Source organism: Typopeltis vanoorti, chromosome 10, assembly GCF_054136105.1.
Source record: "Typopeltis vanoorti isolate ZY-2024b chromosome 10, IOZ_Tvanoo_1.0, whole genome shotgun sequence".
NCBI classification, from domain to species: Eukaryota; Metazoa; Arthropoda; class Arachnida; order Uropygi; family Thelyphonidae; genus Typopeltis; species Typopeltis vanoorti.
The window spans coordinates 125985309-126003826 of record NC_143558.1 but is presented as its reverse complement, the minus strand read 5'-3'; the positions used below and the strand labels follow the sequence as shown (position 1 = coordinate 126003826).

Here is an 18518-nt window from a genome sequence, read left to right as displayed (position 1 = left end):
ATTACATTTTAATCAAAAGTAACTGGAAATCATCATTTCAAAATGTTAGAACTTTAAAAACTTCAGATTTCGACACTGACCATGAACTGCTTGTTGCAAAAATAAAACTAAAATTTAAGTACACAAGTCACGATCTTTTATCAACAAAATGGACATGTCAAAACTGAAAGAGAAATTTGTGCAAGACAACTATCAAACACTAATAGGAAATGAGATCAGAATTAACCTATGATAACATAGAAAATACATGGAATCAAGGTAAAAAAATTATTATAAATACTGCATGAAACATACTTGGAACAACAGCAAGACCAAATCATGAATGGATAACCCCTGAAATTTTAAATACTTTAGAAGAAAAATGAGCAGCAAAGCATATATTAAATATAAAAAATACAGAAGAAAATAAACAACATTATAAGAACCTTAAAAACAAAATTGATAAAATATGCATATCTGCCAAAAATGATTCGTTGGAGGAAAAAGCAAAACTGTGTGAAGAAGCTAATAAAAGAAATGACAATAAAACTATATATAAAAGAATTAACTAAGATATATAAAGAAAACCACTAACAATGAAAGATAAAAACAATCTAGAAACTGGATCGATACAAAATATTAAAGTAATCTGGAAAGACTACTATCAAACATTATTTCAGAAAGAACATGAGGAGGAAAATATAACAGAAGAGATGATATATGAAAAGGCACCACCTGCAACTGCAGCAGAAATTATAAATGCGATGAACCAAATGAAACTCTCGATAGCTATGCGTAAAGATGAAATATCTATAGAACTATGGAAATATGATGGCAAGGAAGCCATTAACTTCTTAATGAAATTATTTAACCAAATTCTTTATACTGGAGTAATCCCAACTGACTGTAAAAAAAAAGGAGACAAAAAGAATATGTGAAAATTACAGATCCATAACACTCTTAAGTCATAGCTATAAACAGAACCGGTGCTAGGGTCTTTGCCACACGCATGTAATTTCTATCTAAGCACCCCTGTAACGATCCGGGCATGTGTGGTTCTTTTACAATAATAAAAATTTAAATTATTTGAAATTTCTTAAATAAATTTTGACAGAACAGCCACACATTGGTTCGCTAAATGTAACGAACTGGGGATGTTGACTAGGCAGGATAATCATTAAAAACCCGAATATTCAAAAAATTCTCAAAAGTTAAAGCAAATTTTGATATCGCCACTTAACTTTAATCGTTGAATATAATGATACAGGGATTATAGCCTTCTCACCAACCTCAATCGCTAACAAAATTAAAATGAATTTTAATTAAAGTTAAAATTTATTTGAACTAAAGTTTAAAAAATTCTTGCATCTTACAAGTTACTAAATTCTTAGTAACTTGTAATAATTTTTATTAGTGGAACTATCTTTAAGAAAAATAAAAGAAACTCAAGATAGATGAGAAAATAAGAAAAGAATTCAGAAATAATTAGAACATTTAATATAAGTATTCAAAAAATGACATCTTTACAGAATAATAGAAAATAAATTAAATTACATAAACATACTTGAAATTTTTTAAATTAAAATTTTAAGGTTTTTGATTTCATATTCACAAAATTAGAAATAATAGTCTTAACATCTAATTCCGCACATATCATTTTCAATAGCTATTAACGCCAAACTAACAAGCCTTTTTTGTGACATACTTGTTCTTAAGTAGGTTTTAATCAATTTCAACTTGGAAAAGGAACGTTCACCGCTCGCTACACTAACAAGTAAGGTTAATAGTATTATTAAAGCAATTGAAAAGTTAGGGAAAGATAAATTATTGAACACGATAAAATTAAGAATTTCGAAAGGGCTTTTGAATATTTTAATTATCCTTCCGAAAAATAACCCAGAAAGTACATAACTCGTCATATAGTTCTATTGCATTTACATCTTTATTGTCGCCGTCCTTCAAGAGAATCTCTAAATCGTCACAATTTTTTCATAATTCTTCATTATTAATTTGTAGTAATCTATACAAGAAATTGAAATTATCATAATATGTTTTTAGTTGTTCAAAACGTTCTATTAACGAACACATTGCAATGTCTAGAAGTGTATAAAACACATTCACTCTAAATTTATCTTCTGGTGATTGTGGCGTTTCGTCATGATGCTCGTAGTCAAATTGTCGTGTCTTCTTTCATCGTCGAACTTCTGTACCAGTTTTAAATTCTTGTTCTCCATCCACCTCTTCACTCAGTTCTTTTGCTGTTTTTAGAACTTCTTTAAAATTTGTATCTGATCGATACTCTTGTAAGAATATTTTTAAGTTTTCGATAGATTCTAAAGCAAGTGTAATGTTCATATTTTTGTCTTGAAGCATTTTACTCACAGGGTTTATTCTGTTAAGTAAATCATGCCAAGTTATAAGAGAGCAAATAAATTTGTACTCCTTTATTTTAGCATATAATGTTTGTGCTTCATGCCAAGTTTCTTTATTAAAATTTTCATTATTTAAAATTTCAAAAAGTGCATCATAAATTTCTCCTAACTGATATCGTAGAGGGCAGATTGCATTAATTTTACTTTCCCATCGCGTTTCTGATGGCTGTTTGAATGTTAAATTTTTTATGAACTTTAAAAGGATTGCCGAATGTTTGTAAGAGAATGAAAAGAAATTGTATATTTCTTGAATAATTGCAAAAAATATTATTAATGCATCGTTAATGATTAAAGTTAGAGTATGAGCAGCACATGGCACGTAAAAAGCTCGAGGATTTTTGTTCAAAAGCAAATTTTGGAGCCCATATTTTTTCCCTTTCATATTTGCCTATTCTCATACCCTTGACCTCACATGTCTTCAATGGGAATGTTCCGTTTTTCCAGTTGTTCCATTATTGTTGCACATAAACCATGTCCTGTGGAATCTGATATATATGCAAAACCTAAAAAGTTTTCCCTGATCTTGACAATTCCATTGTCACAAGAAACAAAGCGAATAATAATGGTCATTTGTTCTGTTTTACTTGCATCAGGTGTGCAGTCTGAAATTATGGAATAATACAGTATTTAGATTTTCGAATTGATAATAAAATTGTATCCCTGATTGCGTTACTTAAAGTTCCCAATATTTCATTTTGACTGTCTTTACTCAAATAATGTACTCTACTGTTTCGTTGTAGGGCCTTTTCAACATGATTTTCCATAACGGGATCAAACTATACATGCTTTGGGTCTGGCAATCAATAGTAGTTTTATTTTTTAAATTTTTATCAAGTTCCTTCCATTTTAAGAAATTTTTCATGTGAGTTAAACTAGTCTCATGTCTATGCAAAGTTGTACTTATATTTTTCCAATCGTTATAACCTTCTACAAGACTACTTGATTCAGTAGGTGTGAAAAGTTTGCAACAAAAGCAAAAAACAGAATTTAAAGTTTCGGAATAAATGAGCCATGTTCTTGGCACATGGCTCCCCGTTTTCCATTTTTTTATTATAATACGTGTCGCCAAATTTACAACCATATGTATCTCTGGGATATATTATATTTTTCTTTTGAACAGGCCCCATTTCAATTAAAACAACTCATAATTTTTCATCAATATTTCCCCATTCACCTGGTTCTTCTAAATTTACAGAGACTAACAATGTGTTAGTTTCGTGGTCAACTACAACTGAATCTTCTCCTAACTGTTTTTCACTTAAATCATGTGTCTTGTTATCTTGTTCAATGGTTGCAATAGTACTTTCATGCAAACTGGATGATGTGCACGGTTCTTTAACTTTGATTTCTGATGTATCGAGTTGGTTACAATCTGCATCAGAATATTTTCATATTTTAACAAATTTATTAAGAGCCCCAGTTTGTTTCTTAATATCTGCTTCTTTCGCAGCATGATGCCTACGATTTTGTGCACCAAATAACTTTTTTTTTAATTTTTGATTCCATTTCTATTTTATACCCACAAGAAATTATTACACAGAGACGAAATAATAGCCGCACTGCCCTACTGTCGGTAGCCTACTGAGATGCGTACCATATGACTGGTTAACTAGCAACAAATGTTTTGTACGAAAATTCGAAAAGACTGCAGTAGACACAACAATCTGCAGGCAAGCATTTAGCCTGCTCTCACTGCAAAATTGTAAACAGCCGGCTGATCAAAGTTGCGGCAATATACAATTTTTTAAAATTTTTATTTGGTGTATCCAGCCTTATTTAGTTCAATATAATCATTTTAAGAATTTTTTGTTTTTATGATAAAAATTCTGTTTCTTAAAAATGAACTTTTGAGCCGTGCCCCGGTGGCAGCACCCCCTTCGTAGTGGTGCCCGCATGCTCTGCATGCCTGCTTCCGCCGGCCCTGGCTATAAACCATTCATCCAAATTATTCAAAAGAGAACACAGGTGCTTACAGAAAAAAATCATTAAGAAAATCAAGCAGGATTCAGGCCACATAGATTCACTATAGACCACATCTTCACCATTAATAATATAGCAGAAAAATATTGGGAATACAACCTGCCCATGTACTGTTGTGTTATAGATTTTAAGCAAGCCATTGATTCAGTTAATAGAAACAAATTGATCACCATTTTAAAAAATGTAAGAATGGATTCAGATATTTTAACATTTATTACAAATTATTATGGAGACACTAAAACTTTTGTTAAAATGAACAATATTAAAACTAAGGATTTCAAAGTTGAGAAAGGTGTAATGCAGGGTTGCCTTCTTTCACCTCAACTCTTTATCATCTTCCTAGAAGAAGTCCGTAAAACCATAGCTGATGAAGCAGGTGTAAAAATCAATGGCACCAATATGAATCACATCAAATACGCTGATGATATCATTATCCTAGCAGATTCCAAACCACAGTTAGAAAAAACTATTAATATCTTAAATGACACCTGTAAAACCTATGGTATAAAAATAAATCTTCATAAAACCAAAATAATGAAGATAGGTAGAGAAGAAGAAAATATTTCTATAAATCTCGAAAATCATCTGCTGGAACAAGTTAATAAGTATGTTTATCTTGGTAGTCTCAGTTCCAGTAACCTCAACAACATGGAAACAGTAAAACACAGGCTAAACCTTGGTTGGACCAGTATGAATAAACTAAATAAAATATCGAAAAATAAAAAAATACCAACACGTCTAAAACTAAAATTATATAAAACAATTATCACCCCCTTGGCTACCTGTGCTTCAGAGGTCTGGAGATTAACTCAACAACCAATCAAGAAACTTCAAGAATTTGAAATGAAATGCCTCAGAAAAATCAACAACAACCACTGGATGCAACACAAGACCAATGATCAAGTCAGAATAGATTTAAACTTCCCAGATGATATAATAGATACAACCATTAAGCATCAGTTGAGATGGTTTGGTCACATTCAGAGAGTGGCCCCTCATAGATTGCCATATTTAGCTCTGAATGGATATATAGAAGGTAAAAGACCTAGAGGCAGACCAAGAAGTACTTGGATAAAGTTGCTGAAAGAACATTCCCATCTGCCTTGATGAGTCTTACACCTCCTTTATGAAAAAAACGTTAAAGCTGTTGTTAACTTGGAACATTCCCTCAAGACACGCTATGATATACTATCAAGTCTCATGGCCTGGTTTACATCAAGTTTACTCAATTCCTCATATACCTCCTGCTCACTCACCATCAGTGTTTCCTCTCCCCCATTCCCACTGCTCTCAAGTTCTGCATCATGACAATCACAAGAATGGAATACTTTAATGAACTGCTTATTTAACACCTCTATCATATCCTCCTCCGTGTTTATCATTCTTCCATTATCACTGATCAACTTTATCCTCCCATAATCATTCCTCTTTCTACTGGCCACATATCGAAAACACTTCTTAAGATTTCTTTTCACATCATTTCTAACTGCTGCTCATACTGCACTTTCGCTACCCTTATTAAGCGAGTCGCCTTTCTTGCTTGGTCTTTGTACTCCTCACGTAACTGATTATCTCCACTGATCCAGATTGCATGCTTCACCACTTGAGTAATCCATTTTACAATTACCTTATTTTTAATTTCTTGACCTTTAGAATACACTCAGTTACTGCCCCTGCTAGATAATTCCTGAGCAGAGTCCGAGCTACATTGATTTCCTCCCCATACAGTTCCTCATTCCATGATATAGCTGCAAGCTGTCCCCATAATCACCTGCCTTACAGTTCCACATATAACTCTTTCTCACAAAAGTCCTGATATGGCTGGCCACCACCACCAAAGTAATCTCTTCATGTAACCATGAAGAGATTACTTGAGAGTGATGTGACACTCTAGAATGAACTCTATCAACATCTTCTGGTGAGATAATCAAATTGAAGACGTACTGCTTAAGGTAGTTATCCCTTAAAAACTCAAGAAATTCATGGTCTTTGGTTCCTGATTGCATCTCTTAATTCCAGTTTATATTACCATAATTGAAATTGTCCATACTGATCACCCTTTTCTTATTAGCCAGACCAATTTTTCTAAAAATTTCCCTCTCACTGCATTCTACATTGCCAGGTCTATAGCAACACCCTAAACATTTCATCCTGTCAACCTCCACTTTACACCATACTGCTTGAAAACCACTGTCAGTATTTGCTCCTTGCATCTCCACCCTAGATGGACACAACTCCTCTGCCATCATCTATAACATTTCTCCTTCCTTTTTTTGCTTTGTCTGTCTTCACAAAACACACTACATATCCCTCCATTTCTATTCCTGTCAGAATGTCATCCTCATTCATCTATGTCTCATTTATATCAACAATTTTTTGCCGAATGAACTCTATCAACACTATAATTTCATTCTCCTTGTTTCGAATACTTCCAGCATTTGTAAACATACACCTATTTCTATAACAAGTCCCACTAACCCCATTTCTCAGACATAACTCCTCTACACTCTCCCTGTCCATTCCTGTCTATCATCACTAATATCATATCTCCTCCCTAGACCTAAATGTCATCTCCACATATTTGATTGTCTTAATCATTTCTTGTGCACTCACACATCTACTCCTGAAACCACTATTTACACTTTTCATGAAGTGACCTCCTGTCCACACTGACCTCCACCAATTCCTTGTCCACTCTGTGTTCCTTCTCTCTTATTCTCCTCACTCGCACCACTAACCTCTCCATTCACAAATTTGATTATCTTACTCCCCTGCTCTTCAACAGCACTTCTTGCTTTCTCAGGTCTTACATTGGCTTCAGTCATTCTCTCTCTTGCAGCAGCAGAGTCTCCAACAGAACTCACCAAATCCATTCAAATGTAGCCCCTCTCTTTTATACAGCTCTATCCACCCTTAAACTCATCCCACACATTCACAAAATAAACCCCCTTCTCCTCTCACAACACTGCTAGCATACCATTCATAATCTTTGCTCACCTTCTCAACTCATCACGATCATACCTGGGCAACATGCTGGCTACTTTACCTACCACTGTTATCTTTCATTCTCCTTAACAACCTCATGACAGCTCTCCTTACATTCTTCTTGTTATCAGTCAAATCATTCATGCCAACTACTACTACTACCAATCCTTTTTGCTTGCATACCCCTCTTATCCAATGCTTCAACCACCCTGCTCATTCTGCCTCCCAGAAAACAAACCTTGTGCACCTTTTAATTCAACACACCTCTTATCACTGAATCTCCATATGTTGCTACTTTCAAATCATTTGATAATTCTTTCAAATCTTTCATTCCATTCTTCCTCACATTCCCATGCAAATTGGTAATTCTCTTCAGTTCATTCCTCATGCAATCTCTTCCCTCATCTTTACCAACTCTGCTTTCATATCATGAATTAGTTTTTCATTGCCATTTATGCAAATCGCATTTTCACTACCTTGCACATCTGCTGTCTTACTACTCACCACTGCTAATGCACCACCAGCTCTCTCACCACTAACTGCTGCTAACTGGTTGCCATCTATGCACACTGTCTTATTAATCAACACTGCTAATTCATTGCCACTTTCCCACAGTGTCTTACCATTACCACTCAAGCACTCAGCAATACTTATTTTTTAATGGTATTAACAACACCAAACAATTTTATCAAAGAGATGTTTAGTAACTGCTTATATTTCGCTGAATCTCAACTCAGCATCATCAGAGCACAACACACTTGTACACGCGACAGTGAAACAATACATTGCAATGGACAAAAGATCTAAAGTCCTATTTTTTGGCACCCTCTAACGGGAAAAAAAAAAAAAACTGTGGGAGTTTCTCTTAGGATAAGAGTCTCCCAAATTTTGGGCAAATTAATGCAACCATGTTTGTTAAGGTTGGGAGAATTCTTCAAAGCCATTGTAGACTGAAAAAATAATCTTTCAGATCTGTAACAACTCCTAAATAACACATTCGTTTTCTTCCATCTAATCCTGTGTGAAGGAGTGTCCAAAGCATGGTCTGCCAGTCCTGACTTGCCATAGTAATAGTAGAGAATGTATTTTTCATGTTCTTCTAGGCGGATGTTAACTGATCTTCCTGTTTGCCCATAATAAGCCAAGTCACAGTCAAAGGGAACTTCATACTCTCTTGGGTGTGCTAAAGGGTGAAGTTTATCCTTAGGCAAGCAGATTAGAATTGCTAGTTTGACATGAGGTTTGAAAGCGGTGCGAAGGACATGTTTCATCAATACTTTTGGTATCTTTCCTGATGTACCTCTGACATAGGGAATAGAAATGGTCATGTTGTGTTCTTGTGTATTAGGGGAGGGCAGAGTAATGGGACTATGCAGTATTTTATCTATTTTATAGGGATTATGGCCGTTGGCCTCACTCACTGTCGCATGTACAAGTGTGTTGTGCTCTGATCATGCTGAGTTGAAATTCAGCAAAATATAAGCAGTTAATAAAACATCTCTTTGATAAAATTGTTTGGTGTTGTTAATACTGTTAAAAAATAAGTCATGCTAATCATATCTGTCATGCTAAGCTTATCTGTTAGATTAAACTCAGCTGTACTGTGAACTTCCCTTACTCTCATAGCTATATCTATGATCTTTTGCCTGCTACTACTTACATTCAATGATATTTCATACTCCATAAGTATGCTGCATTTCTTACACTCAAACTCTCTCATCTCTTCTATTTTTCATCTCACATAAATATCTTCAATAAAGCTAAAATGACATTAATGGAATCATTGTTAAATTGATAAAGAATATTATGCAGCAACATATGCTTCACATTTTTAATATGTGCTGTGTGTAATATCATAACTAAGTTTTGTTATTTTTAGATCTTTTATGTATGCTAACCACAGGTGATTTAAAATAAGGCCTTGATTTTTATTGCAATGTGTTGGATATTGTGTCCTTTCTTTAAATTTGAGAATATAGCATTTTTATTAGTCCTCAAATTACCTGATGCTGTGGTCAACACACATAAAAGATCTAAAAATTACAGAATCTGGCTAACACAGATGTTATAAGTACAGATTAACAATGAAAAGCATATGTGTGATATGCTCTATCAGTTTAACAGTAATTCAATTAACATCAGTTTATGCATAAAAAATATTCTCCCATTAACACTGTTTTTAAATTGATATTAAGTTTTATCCCTCATGAGGTATGCCATAGTGCATAGGAAACTGGCTGAATAAATAAATGATGCAAGGCATCACTGGAAAATTTGGTTAAGGACTGAGGAATGAAGCAGGAGAAAGAATGATGAAGTTTAGTATTGAGAACAGTAGCTTTATTGCAAACTTGCTTTATTGCAAACATAAAAGAAGAGTGTACACATGAACTTCACCAAATGGAGAATATAGAAACCAGATAGATTATATTGTTGCCAGCAGAAGGTGGAGAATTACTATCCAAGCAACAAAAATACTACCTGGTGAACTGTGGGACAGGTAATGAATTATTGATAGCTGTAGTTGAATTGAAATTAAGGGCTAAGAAGAAACAAAAGGACAGTATCAGATTTGATTTAAATCATATAAATGAAGCATTTAAAATAGAAGACAGAAAGAAATTAAAAAGAGAAGAGACAAAGAGAATTAGAAGAACTGTGGGAAGAAACAAAATGAACAGTCATAGATGCAGCAAAGAAGTAAAGCAACAAAAAAGAAAGATTGTAAATGCCTGTCAGAAGAAGCTATTTCAAATATCAGAGAAAAGAAGAAAAATGAAACTTCAGAGAAACAAAGAAAGGGATAGACAACTGAGTGCAGATTTTAGACAGGTTAGGAAAGATGAGGAAAAACATCAAAACAAAAGGTGCAAGGAATTTCAAGATAGCAATATTATGGGTAGAACAAGAAATCTGTTTAGAAAAATAAATGATGTTACAGGGAAGTTTATTCCTAGATTAGGAGCAGTAAAAAGTAATTTGGGAAAATGTCTCGTGGAAGAAGAAGCAGGGAAAAAACGATGGAAAAGGTATGTAGAGGATTTGTATAAGAAGGATAATAATACTGAAGGAGAATTTGAATGAAGAGAATTTATTGAGGAACCCATGATAATGAAAAGTGAAGTAATATCAACAATGGAACAGCTGCCAAAAGGAAAAGCTCCTGGAGCTGATGTCAGTGAAATTATTGAGAGCAACTGGGGATGAAGTAATGAATATATTAACTGAAATTTGTCAACAGGTTTGGAAAAAATATATTGGTCTAGAGATTGGAAAACATCAGTATTCATCCCAATTCCAAAAAAAATCAAATCCCAGAGATTGTGAGAATTATAGAACCATCACTTTAATTTCACATACAAGTAAAATTATGCTGAAAGTGATCAATAAAGGCTAGAGCCATATGTGAATACAGAAATGCCACAAGAACAGGCAGGCTTTAGGAGAGGTAGAGGAGACCAAATAGCAAACATGAAATGGATTATGGAAAGAACAAGAGAATTTCAGAAAGAAGTATTCATCTGTTTTACTGAATATAAGAAAGCTTTTGATTGCATGGATCACAACAGACTATGGATTGTAATGAGATCAATGGGAATACCTGAGCATCTAATTCTCTTAATAAGAGAGCTGTATGACAACCAAAAAGCTTTAATAAAAACACTCTTTGGCCGAGTGGTTAGTGTATCTGCCCTCCTGCCCAAAGGTTGCAGGTTTGAATGCCACTGTGGGCATGGATGTTTGTGATTGTCTGTGAAAATACTATGAAAATACTAGTGGTGGTGGTGTTGGGCGGTAGATGGCATTGGCATAGTTGCGGCTGATTGTAGTTGGATTGAGTGGTGTAGACAAAGAGTTGTAGAGTAGGTGCCCTCCCTTGATGAGTCTTTGGACTCCCTGGAGGTGTCATGTGGCCTGGTTGGCCGAGTGGTTAGCTATCTGCTCTCCAGCCGAAAGGCTGCAGGTTTGAATCCCGCCATGGGAATGGATGTTTGTGATTGTCTGTGAAAGTGCTAGTGGTGGTAGTCGGCAGTGGATGACATTGATGTTAGATAATGAAAGTTGGTGGAGCAGTGAGATAAAGAGTTGTAGAGTTGATGCCCTCTCTCGATGAGTCTTTGGACTCTCTGGAGGTGTGATATAATAATAATAATAATAATAATTATTATTATTATTATTATTATTATTATTAAATTTAACTTGAATTAAAGAAGAATATAATTTCTTAGTAAGTATAATTTATGGACTAGCAGATCATGCTCTGGGTATTTACTCACACAGGATTAAAGGGAAAAAGAGATTCAAGCTGCAGACAAATTGCTATGGATCTGAGAAACTATTTTTAGAATCAGCATCAGCTATCAAGCACTACCACAACCACAACAATACTGCATTAATTTGACAAAGATCTGAGAGTCAATCATTCTGAAATCAAATATAGCCTGACTTCTCCAAAAATAACTTTATGATTATCTGATCCATAGAGAGTGGAGAACACTTTGTTAGAACATTAGTTCTTTGTCAATTATAATCTGAATTGTTTCTATTATTATCTGAGTGCTGTGTGTTGCCATAGTTATAATTTTCTGTGAAGACGCTAGTTGAAAAACCAGCAAAATATTAGTAAGTTCAATAAATAAATTGCATTTTTTTCTGTTGGTGGTGTTTTTATTCTTACCATGAAGTACTGCTATGAATAACTAACAACACTAAGCCTACATACGTACACATAGCGCCCTTCTTCTGCTTTTTTTTAAATAATTTCTTATCTCTTTCTCTCAGTTATATCTCACATAATCCTTTCATGCTTTCCTATTTTTGACCACTAATCATCTAATTTTGTGTTTCATATGTTTCATCTCATCCAACCAACTCTGCTTTCAAACCTTGCATCCTGTTAAGTGTATTCATTTGCTTACCTTCACTTGAACTCCTCTCGCTTGCTGGCACTCATACCCTTGCTTACTTCATTTGCTCAAGTGCACCGACTTTCTCATTGGTACTCATAATATTTCTCTTGCACTTCTTCCTGACACCACAAAATCTCACCCTCTTCACTGTTTTGTCTTTTGTAAGAGAGTATTTACTTTTATTCCTTGATCAGGACTTTTATTCAAAGAAAGTTCACAATCTATCAAAATATCATGCCAGCTATAAATCTACTTGTCATATTTGATTTACGAGCTACCCAATCCAACAATATCATTCTTATTGCCATCCTGTCTATGATCACAATGAAATGCAACAACATGAAGCTTAACACATAACTGACAAAACTCAACTGAACACTGCATGCTCAATCCAGTTATCATAAAAAAATATAAATATATATAAATCTGAATACATACAATATCACTACTCATTCTTAAAAATAAAATTTATCTTTACTGCAAGTTCACAATAACAACAATCAAGCTAAGAAAAATCTGAGGGAGTTCTTTCAAGGGAGTAGAAGGAAAAAATGACTGTAGTAAGATGAATTTCAGTACCTTGTCCACCACCACTCCCATATCTCTCATCTCCTCTACAGGGGTCATAGTAGAAGCGTTTACGTCGCAACCCCCTGTCGGCTTGTTTACAAGCCGCGAATTCTGCTACCAGCAATCTACAGTATAGCATAGTGCAATACAGTCTTCTATAGTTTTCTACAGTTTTATAGTGTGACTAGCATCTTCTTTATCAGAGACACAATGACTAAAACTCAACAGCCCTTATGGGAACCAACCCTGAACATCTCACACAATACAGAGGGCCTCTACTCTGTAAAAGAAGATCTTATTGCAAAAATGTGTAAAGAACAAAAATGTGATATTTTATGTCTACAGGAGACACACAAAGGACCTCAACAAGTCAGACCTAAAATTACTGGAATGAAGCTCATAAAAGAAATACCACATGAAAAGAATGGAAGTGCTATCTTCACTCGGCAGGAGCTCCAGGTTACAGGATGTCTTAATCACAAACCAAAATAGCATAGAAATCCTTGGAATAGATCTGGATAACATCAGTGTTTACTCAGTATATAAACCACCTAGTATAACCTTTGCTTTTGAAATGTCCCAGTACTTGACACAAAGGAAATCTGCTATTATTATAGGTGACTTTAACAGTCATAGCACACAATGGGGTTATAATGAAACAAATGAGGATGGAGAGTTAGTTGAACAGTGGGCTGAAAGTAATCAAATGAATCTTATACATGATCCTAAACAGTCATCATCATTTAACAGTGGAAGATGGAAAAGAGGTTATAACACAGACCTTGGATTTGTTAGTAATAGAATAGCTAATCTGTGCATTAAACAGGCACTTGCGTCAATCCCAAGTTCACAACATACCAATAATGCTGCAAGTTTTCCCACCAGTCTGACTTAAGGAGATCCCCCAGTTAGAAGACACTTTCATTTTAAAAATACTAACTGGGAACAGTTCTCAAGAGAATTAGACATAAACCTGACCAACATTTCACCCAGACTAGAAAATTATGGAAAGTTCATCAAAGCTATTAGACGGTCTGCTACCAGGCACATCCCAAAAGGTTGTAGAACATGTTACATTCCATGTTTTACAGAGCACAACATGGAAATATATGAAAGATATTGTGACCTATATGATAAAGATCCATTTTCAACAGAAACAAATGATGAAGGAGAGGAACTTATAGCAGCACTGTCTGAAAAAGAAGTCAACAATGGACAGAGAAAATTAAAAGCTTAGATATGAAACACACTGGCTCTTACTCAAAAAATTATCTGGTGACCCCACAACAGCAGCAACTGAAGTTAATATAAATGCAGACCAAATTGCAACTCAGCTATCTGTGAATGATAAACCAAGTACCGAAAGAAAAATACCTAAAGATTATATTAAGTTAGGGATTCAGAAAATAATCTCTTCAAAGCACCATTTACTGAAGAGGAACTAGAAAATGCCCTAAAAGGCTTAAAACCAGGAAAAGCTGCCTGTATAGAAGTCGGGCAGCGAGAGATATGAGATTTTTGCTTGAGACTGTACGGAAAAAGACAGAGAGAGGAAAAATAGTGTGCATGTTGCCTAGGTATGATAATGATGAGCTGAGCAGAAGAGCTGTGATACTGAATGGCATAATAGCGAGAATGTGTGACAAGAGAGGACTGGTATATGTAGATGTTTGGAGTGCATTTGAGGAAAGAGAGGAATTGTATGCGAGAGACCGTTTACATTTGAATGAGGAAGGACGTAGGCATCTGGAGAGATTGCTGTTCTGAACGAGTCAGTGTGTCCCAGGGAAGATGATAGCAGGGGTGGCCTCTTGAGGGAATGGATACTTGGGAGAAGGGAGACAATGTCAGGTAACACTGAGCCCAGTGGAGTCTAGAAGGGATAATGCTGGGTATAGAAACAATGGCATTTATATGCTTTATACTAATGCCAGGAGTATCCGGAATAAGGGAGAGGAATTGGTGGTGAAGATAGCATCAGCCTGGCCAAAAATTATTGCGATCACTGAGACGTGGTTGACAGAAGGGGATATAATAAAAGGAATAGATGTCGCTGGGTACAGCATTTTTCATCAGGATAGGAGGGTAAAGCGTGGTGGTGGAGTACTGCTTATGATAAGTGATGACCTATGTCCTCTAAAAGTGGAGAATTTGGAAGGAAGTGAGAGAAATGATTTTGAGAGCGTATGGTGTGAGGTAGAGGTAGGCTAGACAGGATATTTAGTGGGGTGTTGCTACAGACCCAGGAGCACAGAGGATGGGGACCAGGAGATGTTTAGACAGCTAAGTTTGGCAAGTGCAAGAAGAATGATTGTTATGGGAGATTTTAACTTCAGTAGTATAAATTGGAGAGAGGAAGATGCATGTAGCAATAGGGGAATGGAATTTCTAGAATTCTTGAGGGACAAATGTCTTAGGCAACATGTAACAGAGGGAACAAGAGGTTCAAAAGTTTTGGATTTGGTTATAGCATCAGAAGAGTTGATAATAACTGCGTTGAAGTCTCTCCCACCAGTTGGAGAGAGTGACCATATGGTGTTGACTTGGAAAATGAATAGACATGCAGGAGTATCAAAAAGATGGGAACTTATGTGGAATTATAAGGCAGGTAATTATAACAGTCTTAGACGTCAACTTCGGGAAGTTTCATGGAGGCAGGAATTGGAAGGCCGGGATATCACTAGTGCGTGGGAAATTGTGAAAGAATATTTGTTATCAGCAATGGTAAGTTGTATACCACGAGTGAAGAAGAGGATGCAATTTGGAGTAAAGTGGATGACAAATTGCATGCGAAAAAGAGGCTATGGAAGTGATATAAGGAGACAGGTGAAGAGATGCATGAGGAATATAAGACAGGCCAGAAGAGTGACTCGTGTGGTAAGGAAAGCGAAACTGGAATATGAGAGGAGATTGGCCCTAAGATCCAAAGAAAATCCTAGGGAATTTTTTAGCTATGTGGCCAGTAGGAGGAGAAATGACTGTGGAAGAATGATATTGTGGGATAAAAATGGGAATAGAGTGACTGATGCAGAGGACATAGTGGAATTGTTCAATGAACACTTTATTGGAGTATTTCATCCTAGAGGAGTCAGTTTTAATGCTAGACGGATAGGACTGGTTCGAGGTCTGGAGGTACAGGAGGAGAGTGTGTTTCAGATACTGAGTACTCTGAATGTCAGTAAAGCTGTGGGACTGGATGGTATTTCACCATGAGTTTTGAGAGAATGTGCTAGGGAATTGACAGTGCCTTTAACGTGGCTTTTCAATGAAAGTCTGGCTTTGGCAAAGGTGCCCAGGGAATGGAAGGAAGGTAAGATAGTGCCATTGCATAAGGGTGGTAACAGACTGGAAGTGTCTAATTATAGGCCAGTCTGTGTGTCATCAGTAGTTGTTAAGATCTTGGAGAGAGTAGTGAGGGACCGTGTACAGCATTGGGCAGATGAGGGTAATGTTATCTGTGAGAATCAACATGGATTTGTGAAAGGACGCTCTTGTTTTAGCAATATGCTAGCCTTTTATAATAAAGTTACTAGAACATTAGATGAGGGAAAGGCATATACTGCAATTTTCTTAGACTTGGTGAAGGCATTTGACAGGGTGCCACATGATAAGCTGATATTTAAGTTGCAGCACATAGGTCTGGATGTCAGATTGGTCAACTGGATTCAGGATTGGCTGTCTGATAGGTATCAGAGAGTTGTGTATGGTGGAGCAGTTTCCAGGAGGCAGAGAGTTACAAGTGGGGTCCCACAGGGCTCAGTACTAGGACCTATATTGTTTAACCTTTATATCAATGACATAGCCAGTGGATTGCAGGGGGATATTCAGTTGTTTGCGGATGATGCGAAGCTGGGAAGGATTATTAGTAATAGTGCAGATGTGGTAGCCCTGCAAGAGGATTTAAATAAGCTAGATAGATGGGCTAATGAATGGGGGTTTCAGTTTAATGCAGCAAAATGTAAGGTCTTGAGGTTTGGGAAACATCGATGGGATGCTGCATACTCTATGGGAGGAGTTATACTGGAGGAAGTAGGGGAGACAAGAGATCTGGGGTTGATGATTGATAGAAACCTGAAGTTTAGGGGACATATTGCAAAGGTGGTGAAGGTAACACAGAGGATTGCTGCTATTATGAGAAGGACACTGACCTGCAGAGATAAGAGGGTTATCATTCCGTTGTATAAGTCTCTGATCAGACCACACTTGGACTACTGTTCTCAGATTTGGTCCCCAGGATTTGAAGGGGATAAATTAACTGTGGAAAGGATACAAAGACGGATGACAAAGATGGTTTCAGGACTGTACAAGGATAGTTATGAGGATCGGCTGAGAAAATGTGGACTGCAGAGTTTGGTGGATAGAAGAAGGAGAGGTGATATGATTGAGAATTTTATACTATTGAGAGGTGGTTACAGGGTTGACACTGGGGAGTTCTTTCGCTTGGTTGAACAGCGGGAAGGTGTGATGTCAAGAGGCCATCCCTGGAAGTTACGAAAGGAAACTGTGAGCAAGAGGGTAAGGAGTGGTTTCTTTGTGTGGAGGGTGGTTGAGCCGTGGAATGCATTGCCTGATGGAGTGGTGGGAGCGAGAACGGTCAGTGAGTTTAAGGAGTGGTATGATAGACTTTGTGTTTCTCCAGGGGGGACCTCCCCTCGATGAGTCTTGACAGACTTTATGTCTTAGGAAGGACCTCCCTCGATAAGTCTTTTGACTCCTTGGAGGCCTGAAAAATAATAATAATAATAATAATAATAATAATGATATCAGAAACAAGATACTAAAGAATCTGAGAGAAAAGGCAACAGAGTGGTTGTTAGAATTTTTCAACTTTTGTTGGAAATTTGCTAAAATATCCAGCATATGGAGGCAAATGAAAATAATACCTATCCTGAAACCAGGTAAACCTGCTGAGGATCCAAAGAGCTACAGGCCCATAGCTCTCCTATGCAGAACACTGAAGCTGTATGAGAGGTTAATCTTGAACAGACTAAGTTTAGAAATAGAGAAAGTGCTGATAAAAGAACAGGCAGAATTTAGACCAGGAAAATCATGCACTACACAAGTATTAAACTTAACACAGTTTATCGAGGACAGCTTTGAAAGGGATTAGCAACAGGAGCTGTATTTATAGATTTGACAGCAGCATATGACACACTAAATCTTAGAAAGCTTATAGTCAAAATTTGCAGTATGACAAACAGCTATCAGTTAGTGGAGATATTTAGGTCACTGCTGTTCAGCAGGAGATACTTTGTTGATTTTTAAGGAAAAAAACAGCGGATGTAGTATCCAGAAAAATGGTCTACCTCAGGGAAGTGTGCTATCTTCCCTCCTCTTCAATACATACATATATATATATATATATATATATATATAAATACAGTAAAACCCCTTTTTTACACTTTTCAGGGAACTGGTGGAAAAAAGTGTAAATATCAGGAAATGTAAAAAAAAAATTTAAAAAAAGGCTAAAAGATGGCTAACTGCTAGTATGTAAGTCTACATACTAGATTACAAAAATTAATAACTGAAAATAAATGAATTTACAATTACTTACATTTATCTACTTAAAAAAATCTTTAATTGTTGATTGTTTTTGCTTTTCGTTTTTTTTTGACATAGCGTCAGATTTCTTTGCATTGAGTTCAATGCTTGACCTGTT

General features: G+C 35.9%; 1 protein-coding gene across 1 annotated transcript in view; it reads right to left on the bottom strand.

Annotated features, from left to right (window-relative positions):
- Positions 1-7216, bottom strand: part of LOC150102776 (protein sax-3-like) — a 137382-nt gene extending 130166 nt beyond the window's left edge. The window contains exon 1 of the mRNA XM_090398739.1: positions 7066-7216. Coding sequence (XP_090254865.1) covers positions 7066-7216 — 151 coding nt within the window. The remainder of the gene's footprint in view (positions 1-7065) is intronic.
- Positions 7217-18518: the final 11302 nt, after the last annotated feature.